The sequence below is a fragment of the Amblyomma maculatum genome, chromosome 1 (assembly GCF_055883805.1).
Source record: "Amblyomma maculatum isolate TAMU_Amacu chromosome 1, ASM5588380v1, whole genome shotgun sequence".
Classification (NCBI taxonomy): Eukaryota; Metazoa; Arthropoda; class Arachnida; order Ixodida; family Ixodidae; genus Amblyomma; species Amblyomma maculatum.
The window spans coordinates 16,054,898-16,081,086 of record NC_139344.1 but is presented as its reverse complement, the minus strand read 5'-3'; the positions used below and the strand labels follow the sequence as shown (position 1 = coordinate 16,081,086).

Sequence of the window (26,189 nt, the reverse complement as noted above, 5' to 3'; positions counted from 1 at the left end):
GGCTCCCAAAGCATCGCTGGGCGGCGCTGCGGCTCCTGATGGGCAGCGCCATCTGTGGCAGAAAAATACACAGTGGGGCGCCGCCGGCTTGGCTCGCTGCCTTTGCGGCGTGCGCCGCGCGCTTTCTCTCGCACGAGCACGTGCCCTGACGCGCCCCCGCAGGCGCATCGCGACATGCCGCCTGCATTCCGTCTTGATTATTGGACAACCTGCCGCGTATTTTCATGGAGGAAGCGTAATTATAGGCGAGAAAACTTTTATTCACGTTTGTACTGCCCAGCAGACGACAGACGGCAATGAGTAAATACTGATTGTGAATGCGTTTCCCACGTTAGCGAAAACGTAGGAAGTGTATTTCGACGTAAGTCTGCTATGTAATTATATTATTGTATATAAAATGTTTAAAAACTGCAAACGTATTATCAGTACTCTGAAATAAAGAGGCTCGCTCGTTGATCATCGTTTTGGCCTGTAGCATTAGATCTGTATACGGTTTTGTTTTTATTATAACGACGTTGCTAACGCAAATCTTGCAGTAGAAGAATGAGTTATAGTCCGAAGGAGGTGTTTCTTCAAAGGCACGAACGCTAGCAGTCTCAAAAGCACATGTGTGCTGCACGCGACATAACCAGCTCGCTGGCTCGGAAGGCAGGTGAGATCCAAGCTTGTACTACATAGTGTTTTATTTCGGTTCTTATTAAATGGTTGTGCTTCATTTCTATTTGGTTTGCATTAACGAAACCTGTGACGCGAATAGGGTGCTCCGCGCGAGTATTGTCAATCGAGCCATAACTAGGATCGCTTTTGTATTGCACTTCCGACATATTTTCGTTATGAATAATAATAATGTTGGTTCATTTATTGGCTAATTTGCGGAAATCTGTAAAAGAGTTTCAGCTCAGCAAGGCATGTCCCCCCCCCCCCTCCCCCCTTTCCAAGAAAAAAAAAAAAAGGTCTCGTTCCTAGATATTGTCTTGGTCTTAGGGTACATTCACACAACATTCTCGATCGTGGACGTCGCACGCTGGATATCTGTTGATTTGGTTGCTTTCAGAGCACTCGCAAAGCAGGGAGAGAGCACAGAAGAAAGCAAGACACGCGGGTAGCGAAGAGCTGGATATTCCTTCACCCCCTTCGCTTTGTATGCATGGTGTTAAACCACTGTACTCTTTCGATGCCTCTCCAAGCCGTCTTTACCAACTGTCGACATTTCTGAGTTTATGGAGGAGGAAATTAGCTCTTTTCGTTTCCACAAAGAACGCAACACTTCTTAGAACGCTGTCACGCGGTTGGAAAACAGGTTTTGTGGAAACGCTTCCAAAGGAATCTGCAAAGTTTCACACATGAGCCTCGTCTTTTGGCGCTTCGCCTACTATTGTGGCTGCCAATAACACAATGCTACTTAGTACCTCCGTTTCGCATCAGCGGAAGCGTTTTTGTATCGCCAAATAACCGCCAGGCGCAACTCAATCGCCGCACGCGCACAGGAAGCTAGCGGAGCGTCTGCTCCGGCGACGTCCCATCGTTTCACATTTCGCCACCATGCCAGGAACACGGCGCTGCCATCGCGCGGCGAAACTTGAGCTTGGGTTCCCTATATGTTTCTTCGCTTCCCGCGAGTCCCCCAGACTGAGAAGCTGCATTCCTGCGCGTCCGGCGCTTCACGTGTGGCCCTTTCCTCTCGCTCTTCCCCACCTTCCGCACACCAGCTCCCCGTATTACTACCGTGCACTGTATCCAACCGTATCGTTAACACCTCTACGTCTCTTCTCCCCCCCCCCCCCCCCCCCTCTCTCTCTCTCTCTCTCTCTCTCTCTCTCTCTCTCTCTCTCTCTCTCATGTCAATGCAAGGCATGAACCACGATTTCCTTGGCTCCGCTGAGCGAGCGGCAAGTCACCGTCTACTGAAGCTGCTGCTATTCATTTCAGTGCTAAGCAGCGTGTCCTTCAAATAGTATGTTTGTTGGCCCATCCGTTTATTTTCTGCCACGAGAGTGCTTCGTGATCTGTCGGCCAATAGTAACCAAGCTTCATCGAAATAGAAGTCCAGGGAGCGTCGACCGAGAGACGAAAAGATGAGCGACGTGTCGATGACAATCGGGGAGCGTGCCTTGTTTCACGAGACCGCCCACTTGCTTCCTCTCATCGTACGTCTAACGAATGAACGCGGCAGCGAGACGCAGTCGTTCAACCTGTCAGCTGCGTATCGAGGCAGCTGCATTCTCGTCACGTTCCTCCATACTTGCGTTGTACACACTGCGCAAGCGTCTCCGTCGTCGCCCTCGCTAAGGTGGTGGTAGTAGTGCATTATTAAATAATCAAAAAGAAGGAAAAGAGTGTTGCAGGCCGCGGCAACTGCTGTCTGAAAATCTGAAACACCTGAGCGGCGGCCTGCGGGAAAGAAAAGAGGATAGGGAGAGGATAGCGAGAGGAAATACAGAGGGGAGCAATAGAAGGGCAGAGGGAGCTTTGTACATTATTTACAAAATACAAATGGGTCAACGAGTTTGCGTCGTTCGCGCGCAAGTTTCCGAACACTGTCCACAAATGCCTGCGCGCGAGCGGCCACTACAAAAGTTTGCAACATAGTTACATCGGTATATATACATAGCCGCGCGCACGTCGCTACTAATAAGGGAGCAATTACTCATTGTCATCCAACCAAGCGCAGCCATACGGCTACAAAGAAAAGCTTTACAGCTTTCTCAGAAATTTCGTAGTTAAAAAAAGAAAATTCGTCCTGATCCGGGGATCGAACCTGGCAACACCGCCTTTCCGGGGCAGTAGCTGTACCGACTGAGCTAACCAGTACGGCTAGCCGATCGCATGGTAGGGCGAGAGCGAATTGATCTATAACTCGAAGTGGGAATAGAGTTTGTCAAATATTTAGGGGACTCGGGAATCCCCCAAGAAATCTACTCCACCTTGGGGGATTCCCCTAAATATTTGACAAACGTCACAACTAGTTCGAGCAGTCGGATGACGCTGTATGCGCGCGAAACTTGGATGACGTAGAGCGCGTAGCCAGCAGTTCGCGCTCTTTACATCTTCCGAGAGGTGAAGGACTCGCGTGTACGGAGTGCGGCGCTGAAAATGGGACTTCCGAGCGCCGACGTTTCGTACAGTCTCAGAAGAAGCAAAATAAGAGAAGCATATCCTTGTCGGCGTGTGAGCGCACACGTCGTACGCGAGCTCTTCACCGCTTACGAACGAAGTTGAAGACAACCGCGGCAGACGGGCGCTCGAGCCTCGACCCACTTCCAAGTCGACCAGTAAGTGTCTCTCTCCCGTAGCCCGCTGTCGGACAGGCGGCCGGCCGCCCTGGATCTCTCCCCCCGAAAAAAAGAAAAAAAAAAATAATGCAATAGATTCACGGTCTCCGCAGAAGGAGGCAATAACAGCCAGTTCTCGCTTACCCCCATATCTTGAGAAAATGGAGTGCGCTGAATTTTGCCGGAAACATATTTCTACGACTTGGTAACCAGCCGCGAGACGGCATTCTTGCGCGCTTTGCCGGCAGCGTTTCGAAACGTATACGCCATAGGCTCGCCCGCGCTTATCGCGTTTTTTTCTTTTTCTTTTCTTTCTCACTATGCGCTCAGTTGCTCTTTGTTCTCCCGTCTCCTCTAGGCACGCCCCCAAACCAGTGCAACGTCCTATGGGTAACAACCGGTTATCTAAGACTGAAAATATATAAAGATCTCAATGTCTATCATATATAACGCTGTACGCATGCCTTTTCCCGTACAATCCATGAGATCAACCCGACCTGCGTAACGCTCTTGCATATAGAGGCTGTGGCATAGCACAGTCGCCACTGATGTAGACTAATTAAATCACCAGAAAATCTGAGCGCCGAGAAGAGAAACAAAGTGGCCCAAATCTAATTGCAGCTGCGCGTTCCCCATGCTGACGACCTGTGTAGCGTTTCTTGCGCTTATCTCGATGCCACGAGGAAGCTGTGCAGCGTCACGAGTTGGCCAGAAAACCCCCGAAGCTGCGTAGCTTCAGAATTCTGTTTCACCTCACAACATTGGGTTCCGCAACCGGTATTTCCGAGCTGGCTACGAAATCTTGCCCAGGGAGACGGGAGGACGCTCGCATTCGTAATCGCGAAGACGAGGACAGTGACTTATGCTAGGCCTTACACGTGCGCCATGAAAATCGGTCACATCACTCGCGCGGTCACGTGCCGGGAAAAGGCAACTTCGCAGGCAAGCTGGTTCTCTCTAACCCCATCCGCGCTCTTCAGGAACGGCTTCCATAACTACCCGCCGATAAGGCTGCACACTGAACCTCGCCACATTACACGTTTTAGGAAAACCAGGTTCGGACAAGTTATATAGAGGTGGCGGAATAAATATCTGATCCTAACCGATTCAAGCTATCTCCACTTTTCTTTCTTTCGGGGGGCGTGAGGGGGGAGACCTTTTTGCTCGGTAGCGATGTATCTAAACCTACTCTCCAGTGCCGGGCAAGAGGGGCAGTCGGGAATCTCCAGGGCGACAGGTTAAGATTAGATCAACGTCAAAGTAGGCTAACCTGTATGTAGCACTGTGATCCTGTCGACAATCTTTGCCGATGCACGAGGAAGTCGGAAACGTGACCCCTACGTGTCGTTCAGCTTTGCCTGCGGATCGCAGCACTGGCAATGGACGCACAGTCGTGTATACAGCACAGGATTCGCACCCACGCGTGTGCTTCGCTATAGGCGAACATGCGCTCTCTCCTAACCGCGCCCAGTGCAACAGCGATGTAAGGAGGAATAAAATCCACGCGGAGACGTGCATCTCAAGTTGGTTCTTCGCCAACCTCCTCCTGCAGGCACATCAGAGCCGTGTGTTTGCGCCAATTGCAATGTCAGGACATACTATAGGCCGAGAATACGCAGGTAGTTCCTCCGTATGTGGACCAAAACATCCGACCGTCTAACGACACTCAACTTTTCTTTTCTTCTTCTTCCTTTTTGCTAGCTGTGCTAAATTTGGCTGCAGACCAGCAAACTTCGCTCTTCCCTCTAAGGCCCGCGACGCGTATTGATGTGCAGTAGAAATATTTCACGCAATAATTAAACGAGAAAGCGAGAAAGGAACGCCATCGTGTCTCTTTATTTCGCTGTTTGTTTTTGTTTTTTTACTTTGCCCCGCACATTCTATTACGTGTAGCGTGGTGTAGTAAATCTACTGTTGTGCCTTGCGTCCTACAAATATGTCAGCTCTCGTTCGGTGTATGCAACCCTAGCTGTAGTCTGACGTCGAGCTAGAGCGTCGTATTCCGGCGAAAGTGAAGTCGCGAGGGTTCATGACGTTTGCAAACTGAAATGACAGGCGGGCCCTTACCTCCTTATTCAAGAGTGACCAGTTAGCGCTGAAATTCTCGATCTGTGATTGTCGACAGGTAATTTCGCCCCCGCGGCCATTAGTAGATGGCACCACTGCCATGCATCGATCTCTTTTTCTTATATTTGTGTAAAAAAAAAAAAAAAAAAAAAATGCGCAGAAATTCCGAAGAAACTCTCAATGTATGCGTGAGAATTCTTTTTCTCACAATTGCTTGCGGGATACGCGTCTAGTTTGTTTTGAATTAAATTGCTTTGCTGTTGCCGTCATCCAGTTATCTTATGGTGTGGATGAGTTGTAACGAACTGCTAATTAAACCTCAATTACTTAATGAGAAATTAGGATTTAAGTAATTAATATTTCCTCATTAATCATTACATAATTTTCCGGCCAATAGTCCTTTAGCTACAATTGACATCTCACAGTGTGAGCACATCTAGGTGCTGGTATGTGCTGAGTGACAGACAGACGGACAAGCAAAATGACCCCAGCCACTGTATGCGCCCACATGCGTTAGTTTGTATCTATTAAAAAAATACATGAACCAGGCCTGTGTGCAGTCTTATGACAAATCCGGTAGCACTGCAGCAAGTATACTTCGCTTTATCAGTTTCCTATGACGCGAGAACCGGCAACAACACCGCTTAAGCCTCCTTTTATAAAACCCCGGCGTTTAGATGTCGAGCGGCGTGTATACCAAGCGGTAGCGTGCATTGTATGGATGCATAAGTCACACGTTTAGCATAACCACGTCGTCCGAGACCCGAAAGCAGATCCGCAATCGGCGTTACGTTACACCCCAAAAATTACCACGAAGCTAGCACCCGCTGCTCACGTTCTCTTTTTCCTTCTTCGCTTGCTATGAACCAAGCAAAAAGATGATTCACTTTGAATTTGCTGCTGCGCTCTTCAACGAAGAGTGATGAAGATAAAAAGCAATAGCGCTTGCAACACGACTGTGCAAGGAGCCGAGGAATACAGACATATTATATATGCTTTGTTTCACGCAGTCAGCTCTGTTGCCCACTTTTCAGTATTTTTTTTTTTTTTCTCATTTTGCTCACCTCCATTACAAATCGCTTACGTCCACTGTCATTTACAGAAGAATGACGTACGCTCCTTCCAAGTTCTCACTTCCTATAAAGCTTTAACGAGCGATATAGCATGTACTATATGCGCCGTCAATGTATCATAAGCAGTCTGCTCCAAGTCCCTATATAGTTCGACGAACAAAAAAATACCGAAGTCATGTTACAAAAAAAAGGAAAAAAAAAAACAAAACAAAAAGCATTTTTTGCTATTGGTCATTATGCGACATTCTAATTACCGAATATTATATTCACGACCGTTTCCTTGTCCGTTTTTTGCACAGAAATGATGAACGAACGCAGAATTACGGTAGTAACTGGAACAACAAATTGGACATGATGGCCTTTCTCACGCGCAAAAGCGTTTGTCGTAAGCTTGTTTCGCATTAATTGCACCCAATTTATCGGACCCATAGCCCGTGTGAAATGCTGTACAGCGAGTGGGTATATCAGTATCCGGCCTTATTACGCATACGTACGGTTGCGCGTCATACGAACTTCTAGTTCTCCTGCCTTCGTTCACGTATAGGCAGGTCATTCAGCGTATCATCACAAATGGTTCTTCCCGAAGCAACCCGCATGCCCCTTGCTAAGCACTCCAACAGTGCCATGTGCACAGGGCGTTATGCAGGGTGGACAGCGGACGCCATAAATGTTCCAGAGTGAGGCACCCATTAGAATTATCATGACGCCCTTTCTTGTCGTTTTCCCCCTCTCCTCTCTTCATCGCGGCGTTAACTCCGCTCCGAACAAAAACAAAAAGGTGTCTGGTTGGGTCACTTCTATGTACGAGAGCTTCGCTTGCTCAATCGGGATTTTGTCACACCGACGGGAAAACCGGAGACTCTGGCGAAGCTTTAAAACTCGCTTGGGCAGCTCGGACAATGGTAGGGGAAGTTTTGAGAAAGGCCTTCCGAGAACGGAGAGAATGAATCATGAAAGCAGCACTGCAAGTTGTGCAGTTAGGTCTACCGACGGCGCAACGCGAGCAGACGTGACTCGCACCGTCGTGCAGTGCGACCATCAGCGGAGGACGTGCAAACAAACCCCCTATAGGATCACGTACTAACGTTACTTCGGGACTCACAGAAGAAGGCAGACCAGTATAACGACAGGGAAAGGCCAACCGACATGATTAGGCCCCGCAATGAAAGGTTGATTCGGTACAAATCAATCAAGTGGCAGGGTTCCTCAGCTTCAGCAAGGCTTTCTACACGAGTGCATCCCGAAACGAAAGTCAGCCAGTTTAGTTAACGCATGGGGATAACCTACACACTCTCGTTCAACTGGCACCTGACGCCGCAAATTTCCAATAGTGCGCAGTGTAGGGGAAAAACAAAAAAACGTGGCCAATAAACATTTCAACGTCTTTCGGAGCACCGGATTTGTACTAGTACTCGCCCACGAATTTTTTGGCATAGAGAGACCGGCACACGGTTTGGGCAAAGTGTTAAACGGCTTTCCTTGGTTTGGGGAAACGGGAAGACGTAACATCTGGCTCACATCTCGGTGGACGCTTAAACTCGCAATGAACGATATACACGTGTCGTCGCTTCGATTCCCTATCGCAGCCTCGAACGTGACCAGCAGGTGGATGCCAAATGAAAAGCGAAATGGCATCGCCCTGAACTGTGCAAGGAACGGTTGCGTCACAATTTCAATCCGAAACCAGATGCGCATTTTTTTCCCCAACGTGCTTCTTTCATTTCCGGTTGACGGTGAAGCATTTTCGACCGAACAACTTCGCGTAAAATTTTGAAAGGACAGGTGAAGCTCCAGGTGGCGATTTAGAAATTATTTTTGAACAACCGACGCGGCCTGTTGCAGAGGCCTCGCATCGTCCTCCGGGCTACCGAGCAAAAGCAGCGGACTGTTGGCACCACCGTGGAGCTTCCCCTTGGAGAATGCATCGTGGAATGGCACGGTTCATATGCGAATGAGAAAGCAGCACGGTCGTTATTATCGCCACGCTAAGAAACGAATCAAGATAAAAGAAAAAGCGAAAATTAATCGTCCGCGCAGGATCGAACGATTTCGCCTTGCACGACGAGTGTGAGGCGGATTGTCGCGCCAAGCGGAAGCAGTGCCAATCGCTTCGGGTGCCAACCCGTTCGCTCAGGCGCTGTTCGGCCGAGACGAGCGGAGTGCCAACGTATGCAACGGCGCATGCATCGGTCGGTGCAGAACAGCGCATAAACAAGCGGGCACCAAGAACAAGTAGGGCGGCTGACCTCCGCCTGCACTAACACCTACAGAATGCGCCGCGTTCAGTCCAGGGAAAGCAAAGCGAGAGGGGGCTTACGGCCTATCCTATACAACTTCAGCGAACGAAACGTAAACGCGCGCGGTAAAGCTTATGTGCGATGTACCATAGTTTCCTATAAGGGAGGCTATGGCTGTACACGTAGCCCTGACTGCGTCGCCTCTTCGCACGGACGGCTCTCGAGAATATGCATCAAACTCGCCCGGGCTCGTGCGGTACGCGCACTGTGCCTTCTGGTAGATGCTGCCGTCTTTTCCTGCCAGATCGTTTATGGTGCTCCTTTTTCGACACTTCGCGAAGATGAGAAGAGATACATATCGGTACGCGGTCACAGTCCGCGCTGCCGCAGAGGCCAAGTGTATTTTGCAAAGATATCGTGCGACCTCAAACCCTCCCCTCACCGAATATATATATGAGCGGACTTCATCGTCACACGCTGCAACGTTCCATATATAGGTAACACCTAGAAATGTCCACCGTTGTCGAAGCGCGAGATAAAGCAATACGTCCACTGCGTTCCCTGCAGACCAATCTCCGGTTTTTAAAGTTCAAAGGAAAAATTAGAATGGTTTTTTAAATGCATGGCAAATTAACAATAGTAAACAGCTGCAGAAACAATGGCTCGCAGCACCGCCCGAAAGTAAGCAGATCAACTACCTGCCCAGGTTTTATATGCCATCCGCGAAGGCGGTCACTAGAAAGCGGACAAGGTTCGTATCAAATGCAGCTGCCACCACAGGAAAGGAAGTGAAACATGCGGGTAAAGCAGCACGTATGCACTGTGATGAAGCTTCATCAATACGGAGAAAACTTCACGGTATGCAAGCACTCAAGGCCATGCGGGTTGACGACGAAACGCGAAACACAACGTCGAAGTATGTGGGATAATGCTTCCCTTGCGTCATCGGTACCGTGACCGCACTTTTCGCCCATTCATGCTCGCAAAGGGGCGCCAATGGCTGACGAACCACGCGCAGGCCACGATCCTGCGCGTGGCTGAGCAGCCGACACAGCAATGAGATCGCCAATCGAAGGAAAGAACAGCGACTGGCACGGGTCGGTGTTCCTTCCCCGACGGGTTTCGCGCGACGTGCATGACCATCGGTTTTCAAGACAAACGGTACTGCGGTCTTTCATGCACCGAGCTGCACTACCTCTAGAGCTGACACGCATCACCAGCTGACCACGGGCGATTTGTCTTGTCACGCTCCACAACATCGCTCTGTTAGCGGAATAAGACGAAATCGTGCGTATGCAAACACAACAACGGTGCTGAGAACACGATACAAAAAAAAAAAAAAAAAAAGAACAGTCTACGAGTCGATGCAGGGTTAAACTTGGCGGCGTGCGGCACTCACTTTTCAGTGGCTTGGGGTTGGATTGCTTCCGCCGTGACATTGAAGCTGTGCGGGCGGGCGTTCAGAAACGCTGACTCGTCAGCGGACCGAAGAAACGCACCAGACAAAAGAGCAGACAGCTTCGTCGTCTTCGTCTAACATCGTCAGACGGCACCCGTCTGTCACAGAATGCACACGCGTCACCCGACACGACACGTAGCGCGCATTCGCCTGGCTAAGCACATGTCACACGTAAACACTGGTCACCAGCACACGCGGAGGCAGATGCCAGTCGAGAAAGCACACCACGAAGGTAAGGACTGCCGAACTGAAGGGCGGGCACGTGGCGGCGGTCCAGCGGTCAAGCGTACTCGCAGCGTCGCAGCTGGCGTGATGATAGGCCCCTGGAAAGACAACCCATGGTCTTTCCGGCGCTCGGGCCCCGCTGCTCAGTGTCCTCGGAGGAACGGTCACATGTCGGCCAGGAAGTCTAGACCGTATTTGCGCGCGCGACAGCTGAGAGCGCCACTGGCTGCGGCGAAACTGTCACGTGTAGGCGGCACCACGCGCTCCAGGGAGCCCGGCGCGCGCGGCGGCGCTGGAGCGCGCACTAGCGTTGCGAGACTTCGCACGTCCCAGGAAAGCAGGCGGCTGCCGGCTCGCGCACACGGCCAAAGGTGCGAGCTGTCCGGGACACGGCGCACTCCGCACGTCCGGCGCCAAACGCCCGACTGCCGCCGGTGACCTGCGATGTACGCGACAGCCGCAGCAAGGAGGACGGAGACAAGGGGAGGAGAGCAGCGGAGGAGGGGATGCGGGGGGCGGGTTCGACAGCGCGCTCCTCGTTCGGTGCCTCTGCGCACGCGTCACGCGCAACAATAGCCGACGCCGAGCGCGCCAAACTGGCTCGAACGCGCGCGCAAATAGGAGCGTCAACGCTAGCGCGCGAGAGCGCGCTCGCGCCCTTCGTTTGGTGGGAAAAACCGGAAATGAGCGAAAACCGAAAGCTAAAGGGCAGCCTCCGAGGAAAATGAGCGGCAGCGCGCGCACCGAGAACGCCTTCGGCCGGCGGTGGTCGCAGTTGTACAAGTGGGACACCTCGAGCCTTGAGGCGGCGGGCCCGTCCAGCCTTCGACACGCCACGCTGGTGCGCCGACAGCCCTCGCGCTTGAATGTGGCAGAAGGGCATCTTCAGTGTTCGCTCTCGGCGCATGTGAGGGCCAGAACCTGTTCCATTACTCTAGAATCAATCATATGTACGAAAAATGAGTTACGATTTCATAAGAGGTGAAACTGCTGCTAACCTTCGTTTTAGTACTAAATGCCTCCAGTGTATTATGTACAGGGTCCTTCAAAATATGTGCGAACACGGCGAAGCGTGCCCGCGCTCCGTGAGCGTCAGCGCATCCGGCGCAGTCGCGCATCGAAACAATGTGGCGCATGCGCACGCAACGTGCGCATGCGAACGCTTCGAATATGTGCGAATATGCGAATATGTGCGAACACTTCGCCGTGTTCGCACATATTTTGAAGGACCCTGCAATAAAGAGGTAGCCGGCATTGACCTTATCATAGCGTTCGTGTACTATAAAAACAGTGCACGTTAAAGAACCACAGGTGGTCGAAATTTCCGGAGTCCTTCACTACGGCGTCTCTCATAGCCCGAGTCCTTTTGGGACGTTATAACCTATAACCCAAAACAAAGAACGCTGAAAAACGAGACTTCGCTATCGTGCATCCATTCAAGAACAAACTAGCAAAGCTCCGCATTCTATTATCTACAGAGGCAACGGACTGCAGAAGTTTTTTTTTTTTTTTTATGTTCACTTATAATTGATTGATTCATTGAAACACGCCTTTTGTTAAAGGCCCTGGCGGTGAACTTTGCTCTAGGCACCTAGCTATTCTGCAGACAGAGCGGCTGAAAGGGATGCTGGTTTGCTTGGTACCTGCTGCCGTAAATCTTGGTACTTGGGCCTTCGTCCACTAAATCTTTGAGCTTTGCCCAGAGCATACCGACAATCGCGCTGTCAAGGGACACTGTAAGGATTCAGTCTCATGTATTTTGCCGGGCGAATGGCAATGGCGATTTCTACAAGGGCCCTTCTTCGAAGGTACTCACGATCATCCCCATACGACGTGGGATGCGGTTACGGTGGCTAGAAGCGATCGTCGCGCTTCGGCAGCGACGGCACATCTATTCTTTGGGGTCGTTGTGAAATAGCGTGTGTCTTAACGACGGGGTTAGGGCAGTGTTGGTAGCGAGGTAGCGGATTTCGTTTCGATGTGGATAATTGAGGATGGCTTCACAACCGTGGCGTCACAATCTTCTTGTGGCTCGCGTCATTGTGTTTGCAAGCAAGCACGTTGATGTTATATACTAAACACATATTCTTTGGCTGCTGCTTGTGGTTAACCACCAAATCAAGTTACAAAAAGTAGCAGTAGAAATAGGATAAGATGCATGTAAAACAAATGCAGCTCATTAACAGAACGTATTGAGTACGTTCTTACAGCGAAAGTCAAGCAGATAGAAGAATAATCGCCATCATGTAATGAATATTGGCTTAAATACAAAATCGGTGGCACAGTGCATTATTCCGTATATCATCTGTACATACCCAGAAATTGTGGACCTTTTCTGGGAAAAAGTTCTCGCACGTAATTTTTTTTTCACATATATTGTTTAACATCATGATAACAATAAACATATCCAAAGATCTGCGCTCGGCAGTCTTTTCTAGTTTTTTGTTTTGCCACTAATTTAAAACAAAAAAGCGCCTCTTTAGGTTTCCATGGAAGTCTGACTTTTTTATTATTTTTTTTTAGCGTAGGAAAAACTACAGAAGCAAAATGGTGGCACTCATTATAACCTTGTAACATTTCTATGAATGTGTTTATAAATGAATCTTGCAGTATTCCACAGCGCACTCGCAATTATTTACAAATACACACCATTGGTTTTCTATGGCAGACTTAACTACTCGTTGTGAAAGAAGGACAATCTTCAGAAACAAAATATTGGTACCCGTCGAAAGTCTAGGCGACATGTATGAATATGTTCATAAAAAGTATCTTACAATCTTCCACAGTTGCCTCACAATTATTTTGAAGAACGTACCCCATTGGATTTGTATGGTATGTTTAGCTCTACTCGCTGCGTGCGCGAAAAAGAAAAAGAAAACACAAGCAGATGTTTGCGACCCATTGGAAGTATGCACCGATCCCATCAGAATGTGCATAACTTAGTTGCTTCAGAAATAAATGATGTCCAAGAATACTGGACATGAATATTAAAGAGCAGTAAAGCGGTATTAAAAGGGTGATGTAGAGGCCAGAAATTTCGAACTTTCATATATCAGAAAAAAGAAACGGCAAAGAAAATAACGGTCACAGAATTACGAAAACAAGCATCTTTAAAATACGCAGAGTTATTAAAATTTTAATACTGTTAATTTTTTTTTTTTTCAAAGTTTGCTTGAAATCAAAGAAGAGACTTGAGGAATTTTATGTCCAGAGCACAATATTCTCTATAGGAAAAATACGCACGTAAGACAATTCTTTTTTTCATGATTACAGTAAACTTTTGACGGCAAAATATTTACGAGATACAAACTTATAGTTGGCTTTGCATTCTACAAGGAGCTCTTATCAGTGAATACAAGTGAAAGTTGTTTGTCCTAGCAGTAGCCTAGGAGACGTTATGGTTAGGTCGCATTGAAATATATTGTTAACGGGTACGGTATTACACTCAATATGAAAACGTATGGATCGATGATACATATTTCGATTGCGAATGTGTTGGAATCGCTATTTCGAGTTCTGCAAATGTCCGTCATGCTTGTTTGTGTCGTCAAACAAGCATGTGTCAAACAAGTATAAATAAATAAATAAATATAAATATATATATAATTACTGGTTCCTTTCGCTGTATGAGCTAATGCTTGCTCCGGATCCTGGAGAGGTATCGAGGGCAACTCTTAATCTCGCAACACATGCGCGGGTGCGCAGCTCCGGAGCCTAGGAAATGTTTGCTTCTGTTTACGCACTGTTCACAGGTAACTGTGCAGCGGTACACAGATGCGACTATGCATACCCCCTTGAGAGAATATACCCTTTATTTTTTGCAGTGGCGACTACCAGAATGAATGCCATTTCTACCCTTCCCCGCAGCATAAATGATAAATGTAGACACTTCGCCCCTAATTTGAATTCCTCGGGAAACAATCGGGACCCGGATACGGGCCAAGAAGGTGTAAAATTGAATGTAAGTTTCCAGAAAAATGGAAAAACATTTATCGAACGGGACATTTTCGCACGGTGCGCAAAAAGAAGGAATACCCTCAGTTTATACACATACTCGGAGCCCGTCCACTCACTGCGTACAAGTTCGCTCAGAGGTCATAAAGCTGGTTGGGGCGGCGAGTGACCCGGCCGGCCACTTTGAGCTGCAAGTGTCTGCACGACACCTTCAAATCGACCACGCTGGACTACTAATCGACGCAGTCTCGCTGCTTCTTCGCGCTGAATGTTCCCTCCTTCCTCTTGCACACCAGAAGCCAACTCGACGGCTTCCGCGCGCTGCTTGCGTTGTATACGGTGTCAAGATGGTAACATGAACTTTCCCAAGGCATCAAAAGCCATGTTAATACCGGCGCTTCAATGCATAGCTCTGCCTGAAGGCGACCACAGCTCAGGGGCTGGTGTAAAGGAGGAAAATAAAAGTAGCGGCGCTTTACCGGTAGCGGCATCATTGAAGGTTCTAGCCCTATACCACAGCTTTTGTTCGGTGCGAGAACGCAAAGCAGCTAGTCTGAGGTTTCTGCCCCGCTCTAAGTCCTAAAATTTGGAATTGGCGAAACTTGAGACTCAAAGGTTGCAGTTTTATTCACTTCGTCAAAGCAACACGTCCTTGGTGTCTCAGCGGACACCTTTAAAGATTCCTACAGATAGGGAGTTCAAAATATCAAATTTGTTGAGGAACAAATTGTATAAGTCGTAGCGGATGTCAGACGCCATCATCCGCTATCCATTTCATTTGGCGCAGCGACAGCAGAACAGCACCGTCAAACGAAAGCTGCAAACGGCCTGTTACAGATATGACAGTATAGCAATCGCCATCGCCGCGCGTATATTGTGGTTAACCACTGTCGTCATGCAGCCAATGCTGAGACTAATGAGCTAATTCTCCGGTCGCTTCCTACGGACGCTTGAAAGCCGCTGTTTTGTCACCCAACCGACCACCAGAGGACCAAATAGATGCGAAATGTGAAATTTATATAGGTGTGTTCAGATAGTATCAGATTAGAACAGTAATCGAGGTCCCATGACCATTTTTTGTTTTCAATGAAATATTTATATGTGGTGGGCAAATGTCTCGACACAAAGAAATTAGCTTTATTTCTGCAATATATGGCGTAGTTTCTTCGGGGAAAAAAATCGTGTATATCACAACAGCTCGAAAACGCCGTTTTTGCCATTTCAAAAAGTTGCAAGTTTGGAGACCTGCTGCTAGCGTACTAAATATTTGTCATCCATTCTTTTTTACCCACTACATTTATGCAACATTTAATTTTATGGGAGTTATTAAACACATGTTTTTTGTCGTTGTTTTGTTGTTGTTGCAGTTGACTTAGTAAAAAATCGCAAACTATGCTGCAGAACCAACGCGCTACAGCCAAATCCATTTTCAAACCTAAATATGAACATGATGCGTTACATTGTTAGCATTAAAACGTGTTCTATTCATTATTCAGATTATTTTCTTAATTTCAGGCAAAATTGGGAGCTCTAGACCGCAAGGTGTGCTGTCCCCAACGCACCGAATTCGCCAAAGATTCGAAAACAGAAAAGAAAAAAAAAGGTGCAAATTTGACCCCTATTTAAAACAACAACAACAACAACAACAACAACAACATCAAGATCGATTTTTATGAAAATCCCTCTCAAAATTTCTTAGCACCTGTGAAATATTGCGGCCCAGCAGAGTGTTGTATTATTGTGTTGTAAAATATAAATATAAGTATAAAACTGAGCCCTGGTTTTGAAAATTGTTAATATTCAGCCCTACATTCTGGCCCAACTTAATAACGTGTTCCAGCTGAAACTTTTTATCTATATTATCCAGGACTAGTTCTCTATTTCTGCAAAAATTGAAAGCTCTAGACTTGTTTTTCTTTCTCCATATCATATTGAAATCGTTGAAAATTAAAAATTATCAAAAAACGGACAACTTTGACTCGAATTAAAAACAAAAAAAAAAAGCTTCGATATTAGTCACATTTTCCTCAAGGCAATGCTTAGTACTTTATAAACATCAGGTATTGCAGTATGTGAACTGAAGATATAAAAATAAACATAAAACTAAACGCATGTTGTCATTCTATAGAAGCAGTAGGCGTCAAAGGTTTTATTTATTGTTTGCTGAATTTAGTTACACTTTAACTTATACAATATCCAAAGCCTTCATAAAGTCGTTTTCTGCTTTTTGATGGTTGTTTAAAGTGGTATATATTCGCTATTCCTGGCAATTTCATGGATGAACGCAAGTGAAAGGTTGAACTTTTTCTCTATCCTGTATTTCTTTCCTTTTTTTTTTTTTTGTTGCGAGGTGCTATGCTATTCAATCCAGTTCTTAATTATAATATTTCATTTCCCTTTTATGACAAAAAAATGACAATACTCTATTATTGAAGACCATTCTTCTAATGTGCACATAATTACAGTTATAAGCAAAACGCTTTGCAGCATGATAGATTAGGTGGAATATTATATTTCTGTATGGTAGCAGCGCGAATGAGCCGAGATGACGAGCGTTCTTGTCGACAGAGTGTCGTGACGCTGGGGCTATGGCGACCCGGCCTTCACTTGGTAGCGTGCAGAGACTCCGGGTTGAAGAAGGACTGAATCTTCGAAGTTGGTAAAATATGTACAAGCAGGTTTACTGGCACTTTGAGAAAACGTATTTACAAGAATATTTACATGAAGAAGAAGGGTACATCAGCAAAATGACAAGCGTTAAGAGTTCATAGCGAGAAGCGCCTGGATGAGCCGTTTACCCAGGGCCCAGAGCGACATTTCGTGCTCTGCAGCGTCCTTAAAAACCCCCTATGTCCAGCCCCTCTCTGAAGATGCTGACCAACCAAATCCAGGGCACGCCCCTCAGGTATCGGCATCCAATCGAACACATCACTGCACTGATGGTCTGAAGCACTGACTGGTCCGGCATTCATTCGTTGGGCGTGATCACTTGTTGGCGGGAAAAGCTTGGGAACGGCGAGGAGAGGAGGTACATTTCTATTCTTCAGCAAAGAAACCACAGGCTGGTTCTGACAAGGGGTTTTACTTCTCAGAAACCCGAGTGCACGTGGCGCCGCATAGGGCTCCCAACATGGTCCCTTTTCGACAATTGCAAATCTTTCCTGCATTCCCGGGAAATCACTTAATGGCCGTATGAGTCATGCTCCTTTCTTGTCCTGCACGTCAACGGACATGTCACTCTGTCGTCTCCTTTGGATAGGAGGCATTCATCACTGGAGGATAGCACTTCTCGACTGGAAGGGTGAACAAAAGAAAGAAAGCACTTCCTGCTATTTCCCGCAGGGGGACGTTTCTTTGTGTTTTTCCAGACGTTCTCTTGACAGGGTCAATTTGGCATTTGCAGGTTGTCCACAAAGCAAAACATGCTTACAAAACAGGATTCCTGGAATCAGGCTCACTTAGAGCCATTGGACCATCACCACATATTCACAAAACTTATCCATGCCCACAGGCGAACAATAGAGCGCGCAAATGCGGATGCTTGGTCGTAACAGCCTCCTCCCCCGCCAGAAGAGACTCGGAGGGCAGCAGTCCCAGCTGCTGCATGAAGAGACGACTTAATGGCCTGCACGTGAACGCTTGAAGTTCGCTGTTGCTTGTCGCGTTGTCTTGATTGTTGTAGGCCAAATTGCTCGAGCTGTCTGAAACTCAACCACATGTCGAAGCAAGCACTCGGCTCCCGTCTGAAGAGACCAGGTCAAAAGAAAACTGCCATTGTTCGAGAAAAGCCCACACTCAAGACGTTAGGACCTACGTATTCCTAGAAAACCAAACGTGCTGCTTTACATAGTCACACATATACAAGCGCACGAAAAGAAAAAAAAAAAAACCTGATTATCAATTTGGATACATGGTGAGGAACATCTCGGACCGCTTAGAAAGAGCGGCTAAGCGCGTCCGCATTCCCATTTAACTTCCCTTTTTTGTATCTTATTTCAAAATTGTACTGCTGTAAAATCAAGCTCCACCTAAGAAGGCGACTGTTCTTCGATGTCGCAGTTTGCAGCCAAGCCAGGGGACAATGGTCCGTCTCTACGGTGAATTTGGCCCCTCCAAGATAGCACTGTAATTTTTGAATGGCCCATACAATGCAAGCGCATTCTTTCTCTGACGCGCAATAAGCCCTCTCTCTAGAACTCAGTTTTCTGCTCAAGTAGAGCACGGGGTGCTCATTACCGTCGTCATCTCTCTGGCAGAGAACAGCACCTAGCCCTCGATCACTGGCATCACACTGGACCGTGAATTCTCGGTCATAGTCTGGAGCTCGCAATACCGGACGGCTAATCAGCACAGCCTTCAGGTTTACGAAGGAGGCTTCCTTTTGTTCGTCCCAGACTACATTTGTCGGTTCTGTCTTGCGGAGAGCGTCGGTCAGAGGGCTAGCCAAAGCTGAATAGTTAGGGATGTAGTGATTGTAGTACCCAGTCAGACCCAGGAATGCTCGAATTTCCGTCTTCGTGCTCGGCCGCGGGTAGTCTGCTACCGCAGAAATCTTAATCTCGCTGGGTTTCCTGAAACCTTGACCTACATTGTGACCCAAGTAGTCCACGGTCGCCCTTGCCAGGCAACATTTCTCGGCCTTTACGGTTAGTCCAGCTTGACGCAAAAGGCTCAGTACAGCTCTTAGATGTACCATATGGTCCGCCCATGAGTCGGAAAAAACCGCAATGTCATCTAAATAAGGCACCGCGAATGTTTCACACCCATTTAAAACCCTATCCATGAGTCGGGAAAAACAAAATGGAGCATTTTTGAGCCCGAAACTCATCATTGTTGGCTGGTAGCTGCCCGTCGGAGTGACGAAAGCCGCGTATCTGCTGGCGCGTTCAGTGAGCGGTACTTGCCAGTATCCTCGAGTAAGGTCCAGCGTAGTCACATATGCCGCTCTACTGACCTGTTCTACTCTCTCCTCGGTATTCGGAATAGGATACACTTGATCCCTGGTGAGAGAATTTAGCTTTCGGTAGTCTACCACAGGCCTAGGGTCTTTGCCTGGAGCTTGTACTAAGATCATAGGCGAAGCATAATCGCTTTCCGAGGGTTTTATTACTCCGAATTCCAGCGTGCGAGTTACTTCCCTATCCAGAATTTCTCTTTGCCTTGGAGAGAATCGGTAGCACCTTGATTGCACTGGCACGTCTGAAGTCAGCTCAATATCGTGCTCAGTCAAATCAGTCCTGCCTGGCCTGTCCACGAAGCAGGCCTCAAACTCTGTTATTATCTCGCCCAGATCGGACAGCTGGGATTTCTTTAGTTCTCTCTGCTCCGTCTTTTTCAGAAGCTCCTGAGCGTTGCTTCCTTTTCCGCTGAGGCAAATCAAGTTGTCCCCCCTCTCCTCGGGAAGGTTTAACGTTAGATTTACCACGGCTTGCTCCAAAGCTAAGTCCTCTCGGGTTCCACTTAAAAGTCTCGTGAGATTACTAGACATTGGCGGCAAGAGGTTACTCTCACGAACGTCCTCATTCCGCGTCTCATCAAGCTCACTTTCAAGTTGACTTATCTGAGATGCCTCGCTCTCAAAGTTTTCTGACCTGCTATCTTCCGCATCTACCACTGTTTTAACTGCCGTTTCCTCCGCTCTGGATTCTTCTGGAATGAGCAGTGTAGCTAGTTCTCGCGCCTTTGAACGTGTTAAGGCTTGCACAACTCTGTCTCCGAAAAGGACGCCCCTCTTTCGCAGTAGCATGTCCGATTTGTTGGAGAACAAATACGGATAGCACTTAGGAAGCTTTCCTGAAACGGCAGCCTCGGTTGTTAACGTGCCGAAAGGGCCCTCGATGACCACGTTCGCGATTGGCAGGCACACACTCTGTTCCTCCACTACCTGGCGGATCCATGCACGCTGTCCTGTATAGTCGGAAGGCGACACATACGCCGGATGGACAACATCCATCGTTGCGGCCGAATCGCGCAGTACCTTGCAAGGCTTCCCGTTGACTACTAGGTCATGCAGGTAGGGTTCTAAAAGCTGCATATTTTCATCGCAGTCCCTGACATACGAGAAAGCAATCTTTTCTTTCCGGCAGTTGACGGCAATGTGACCCTGCTCATTACACCTAAAGCATGTGAGCGGCTTCCTAGCCTCAAGCTTATTCTTTGTGTTCTGCACGTTGGTCACTTCCCCACTTTTCTCACTGCCGTCCTTTCTAGGGAATTTGCCTGAAGAAACCTTCATTTCTTCGTTTCCAACTCTAGCAAAGTGCCTTTCCTGACGGTTTTTCACACTGAACTTGGGATTGCGGGGCCTATCCACTGCTGGGTTGCTGAATTGTCGGCGCGAAGCATACTCCTCAATAAGTTCGGCAGCTTCAGTTGCCGACTTAATTTCGCCTCGGTCCTGTAACCAATTTCTTTCTTTTTCTGGGAGGCAGTTATAAAACTGCTCCAAAAGAATTCGCTCGACTACAGCGTCCCTATCACTGTAGGAATCAGTGCTCTTTAGCCACTCGCCCAAATTAACTCTTAAATTGTACAGGAATTCACGGTAACTCTCGTCCCTGGACTTAGTAGCGTTCCGAAAACGTTGTCTGAACGCCTCGGCGCTAAGCCTATACTTTCTCAGAAGGCAAGCTTTGACCTTCTCGTAGTTGTCCGCGTCCTCCTTGCTTAGCCGCGCGACAACCTCCGCTGCCTCGCAGGGCAGAACCGTCAATAATCTCTGAGACCAAGTGTCTCGCTGGAAGGACAGTTTTTCGCAGGTTCGCTCAAAGTTAGCCAGATACAGACCGATATCCCCTGATATCACATATGGCTGCATGTACTTTGACATCTTGAAATCTGCCTCCTTGTTGAGAAGAGGTACCGCTAGCTGGGGACAATTGCCCGACCTCTTGCTCAACTCTAGTTCTAATTTCCGGAGCTCAATTTCTTGGTCCAGCTTTTTTGCTTCTCTTTCACGCTTCTTTTCCTCTTTTTCCCACTCACGTTCGCGCTCACGCCTCTTTTCCTCTTTTTCCCGCTCTTTCTGCTGTCTGAGCTGCTCCTTTTTTTGACCGATGAGGTTCCATGCTTCACTGAGCTCCTCATCATCGGTTCCCAGATCAGTGATTGCCTTTATAATCAAGGGTTTTCGTGCCAAACCACTTGTATCAATTCCCAATTCCTCACACAATTGCAACAGTTCCGGTTTCTGCAGCTTTTGTAGGTCCATGATCGCTCCGAGTGTCGGCTACTTCCAAAACAACAGTGCAAACTACCAAACCTAAAGGCGTTTCAACACTTTTTACCAGTTCTAAAATCTAACCCTGTTCTAGAACCTGGTCCACATCAGAAGAAAAGCCAAGCACTCACCCACACATGCGATCGATGTTCCGAGCTGCTGTCTTGTTGGCCGATTGTTGCGCCTGCTTGTTGCTTGAGATGCCACCTCCGATCACAAGATGTGGCTTGTAGATTCTGATCCACCTCGAATCACCAGATGTTGTAGCTTGTAGATCCAGATCCCACCTCCAGTCATCAGATGTTGTGGCTTGTAGATTCAGATCCCAACGCTGGACACCAGTTGTCGTGACGCTGGGGCTATGTCGACCCGGCCTTCACTTGGTAGCGTGCAGAGACTCGGGGTTGAAGAAGGACTGAATCTTCTAAGTTGGTGAAATATGTACAAGCAGGTTTAATGGCACTTTGAGAAAACTTATTTACAATATTTACACGAAAAAGAAGGGTACATCAGCAAAATGGCAAGCGTTAAGAGTTCATAGCGAGAAGCGACTGGATGAGCCGTTTACCCAGGGCTCAGAGCGACATTTCGTGCTCTGCAGCGTCCTTAAAACCCCCTATGTCCAGCCCCTCTCTGAAGATGCTGACCAACCAAATCCAGGGCACGCCCCTCAGGTATCGGCATCCAATCGAACACATCACTGCACTGATGGTCTGAAGCACTGACTGGTCCGGCATTCATTCGTTGGGCGTGATCACTTGTTGGCGGGAAAAGCTTGGGAACGGCGAGGAGAGGAGGTACATTTCTATTCTTCAGCAAAGAAACCACAGGCTGGTTCTGACAAGGGGTTTTACTTCTCAGAAACCCGAGTGCACGTGGCGCCGCATAGGGCTCCCAACATGGTCCCTTTTCGACAATTGCAAATCTTTCCTGCATTCCCGGGAAATCACTTAATGGCCGTATGAGTCATGCTCCTTTCTTGTCCTGCACGTCAACGGACATGTCACTCTGTGGTCTCCTTTGGATAGGAGGCATTCATCACTGGAGGATAGCACTTCTCGACTGGAAGGGTGAACAAAAGAAAGAAAGCACTTCCTGCTATTTCCCGCAGGGGGACGTTTCTTTGTGTTTTTCCAGACGTTCTCTTGACAGGGTCAATTTGGCATTTGCAGGTTGTCCACAAAGCAAAACATGCTTACAAAACAGGATTCCTGGAATCAGGCTCACTTAGAGCCATTGGACCATCACCACATATTCACAAAACTTATCCATGCCCACAGGCGAACAATAGAGCGCGCAAATGCGGATGCTTGGTCGTAACAAGAGCCATCTAGCCCAGAAAAAAGGCGAACCCAACATGAGCAAACCCGCCGTCCACCTAAGCTGCAGGTTACGCACGCTTTGCATCGGAATATAAAAATCGTGTTTTATACAGCGCCACAGAATACCGCTCGAGCATCGAGACAAAAAAAAACGGGACCATTCTTTTGGAAATTGGAAGCGCTCCCAGTTATCCCTTTCTGTACTGAAGGGCCGCCATTGAAATATGAATCATGGCGAGCTAATGGCCGCTTACAGCGATAGTCCTATACTTGTATAAGCGCAACAACACAACAGACAAAACAAGACAGGGCGCTAGCTTGCAGCTAATTTACTCGGGAACGACATCTGTATAAAAGGCGAAAACACGATCATATAAATGACACGTGAATTCATAGCAGAATTATGAATTCATTCTTGATATGTAAGAAGAAGAGATGAGTTACCTGTGCCTTTCTGCTATGAATTCTTGTCCGTGCACGTGCCATTGGTATGATCACGTTTTCACCTTTCATTATATAAGTCGTCCCCGAATAGGTTTGTGGTTAAATGATGCAGAAGATTCTAGGTCAGTTATACAAGCCTGGGCGACCAAGGATGATGCTGCCGACCGTATCCGGCTAGTGTACCAGAAATTGCTACGAGAGGGTGAGTGGAGGGGGGTCTCTAACGCTCGCTGACCGGTGGATGACTGTTGAATATACTGTGGGATACGTGACTGCACACCATTTTTACGGCAACCTGCACATGATGAAGGTTGCTGCGCGCTTGCGCAAATCTCTTGCCTTCTCCATGACGATGCACCACTTCACTCGGCGCATGTGATGATGACACGCGGCCGTCTAAGGCTATGAAATACTGAATCATCTTCCATATTCACCCGACCTCGAACGATATAACATCTTCCTCTTCCTTCCCACAAAGAACTCTCTATGTGAGAACATTTTCAGCATGAGGAGGAAGTGATTTTTCAAGTGAATATTTTTCCAGAACACAAATAATGAAGTCTAGAGTGACTGTCTGCGCCAGCTCGTCCATCAGTGCAGAAGTGCGTGGGCGAATAATATGTATATAATGATGAAACTCCCCCTATCGAACCGCATTTTTGTATTTGCCTTTCTTGATGCCAGTAGCTTGAACATAATGAACGCCCCTCGTGTTTTGACTAACACCTTGCATCGGCCCAAAAAAGGGCTAACAGTAGTCATAAATGAATGAATAAATAAACGTGTCGACGAAAATTACAATCTTAATCACTGTTTTGCATGGGCGGCGCAGAGGAACGCAGCTCAAACGGACGCGCCGTGATCCCAAAGGTCTCCGAGACAGCTTGAAACCTTGGTGACCAATCGGCGCTGAGAGAACTAAACCACACACTATCATCGCACTGAGATTACAACCCAAAACGTCTTCCATGTAACTTCATCTTGGTACCGTGGGTGCCACCATCGTTTTATTGGAGCAGTCCAATGTAAAGAGGACGTGCTGATCTCGATAACTATTAGTCGCTTTTTAGAGGCAGTATTAGTCTCGGCGTTTAAAAGCCTATGATCTATCGAGGGTAACTGGCGGAGGTTTCGTCCTGCAGGCGCTGTACGCCTAGAACGTATGCGGCTAGTAATGATAGATTCTGCTGATTAGATAAATCAATTCAGCCCCCGAAGTTCGCGCACTCAAGCCTATCCTGTTGTAGCTCGAAACATTTTACCGAAGTAACAGTATGTGTAACAGAAGCACCTGGTCCTCAGTCTGATTTTTGACGGAAATGTGGAGGTCTTCTCTTTCCGCAGCGTATGCCTCTATATTACGAGGACTTAAACCAGAGCAGCCTTACGAACGCCAGAGTCTGCACCATAGCGTGTCAGCTAATTAAAGAGAAGGCCGGTTTCATTCACGCCGTTTGCCCGTCAGAACGACTTGTGATTGACCGGCGCCTAAGATGCAGTGTGTATCTATGGCTGTAACCATTGCTAGCAACTTGACCCGGGAGCCAATCGCGTCCGGTTCTCATGCACGCCCGAACGGGGACTGTATCCCAAAAAGATTACTATCGATTACATTCCACGCTTATAATTTGCGAAAAGTCGGCTCAGAGAGCCATATTTTATTGCCCATGCAGGTTCATGTCTTTTGCAGGTTTCCTCGCACTCGTTCATACAGTTATCGTTTGTTATTGCCTAACGTAATCATCTTCCGAGAACTGTTTTCTCAAATTAACGCGCGAGAGCCACGCTGAATCTGTAGTGTTATCTCTGAAGAAAAACAAGGAGCCCAGAATGCGCTCGTCTGTGCACATGGGCTCGCTTAGTCCTTTTTGCGCAAAGCTTTCTTTAAACGTCTGTTCATCAATTGGCTCCACAGTCTGGAGTACTCAGAACCTAGTTGCACCATCGGGTCCGAATAAAAATCGACCAGAGACTTCAGCTCCGCATCGAAGGGTATCTATATGTATGACGCTGCAGCTTTATTGGCTGCCGCCTGCGGCTCCCCTTGAGGATCGTCGTTCGCGTGCACGCATTTTTCTACTCGCCTATCCTCATTGATTCCTTAATTGGTGCATCTGTTATCTCGCGCATACTTATTATAGGTACAGTCTTAAGCTATCACAAATCGTGAAAGACCACCTGATGTAAAACCCCGAGTTAAACAAACCACACTAAAATGCTTGCGTGGCCTTCAAATGAACAGCCTGAGTTGGCAACTCCTTCTATGTATACCATTGCATGTGGACTCGTGAAATCACACAACCCAACCGCACTGCCAGTCAGTGCCACCTGCCGACTATATGCATAGGCGAGTTGCCTCTCAAGACGCCTGATTCTCCGGAGAGCGAGGTCTTTATCACTGTCGCGTTAAAATGTAACGCAGTCTTCGTCTTCATGTTCACGTGCACAATGAGCGACTGCAGTTCACTTGCACACGTGGCTCAGAGTTGTTGGGAAGAGCATATCCGCTAGCCTCTGTTGCCCGTCGATGCGCCTCTCTCTCTCTGCACACCCCGAGAATAACGAATATCATCGTTGTCGCTTGAATTCGTATCAACCTGGGGAAAGTATTAACACAGCCCCTCTAGCGTGTATGTACTTGGTATACGGATATGAGCCTTAACGGACAACGCCATTGAATTAGTTGATGGCCCTACCATGTCCGCCATTGTCTGCCAATCACAGGCTGCGAGCATACACTACTGAGAACCAGTCCCTCGGCTTTTTTTGGTAGCGACGATTGCCGATTTTTTCTCGTTACGGAGGGGCCACATGCCGGCAAAATCGGGGCCAGGCGTCCCGCTTCGGAGCCTCAAGAGGGTATACGCCATACATGTCACACGGCGTACGATCCTATAGCTCTGAGACCTTTCCCCAT

At 47.8% G+C, this 26,189-nt stretch overlaps 1 protein-coding gene across 1 annotated transcript in view; it reads right to left on the bottom strand.

Annotated features, from left to right (window-relative positions):
• ush (Zinc finger protein ush) overlaps positions 1-10,775 on the bottom strand; it is a 339,434-nt gene extending 328,659 nt beyond the window's left edge. Inside the window, exon 1 of the mRNA XM_084587790.1 lies at positions 10,049-10,775. Coding sequence (XP_084443916.1) covers positions 10,049-10,088 — 40 coding nt within the window. The 5' untranslated portion in view covers positions 10,089-10,775. The remainder of the gene's footprint in view (positions 1-10,048) is intronic.
• Positions 10,776-26,189: the final 15,414 nt, after the last annotated feature.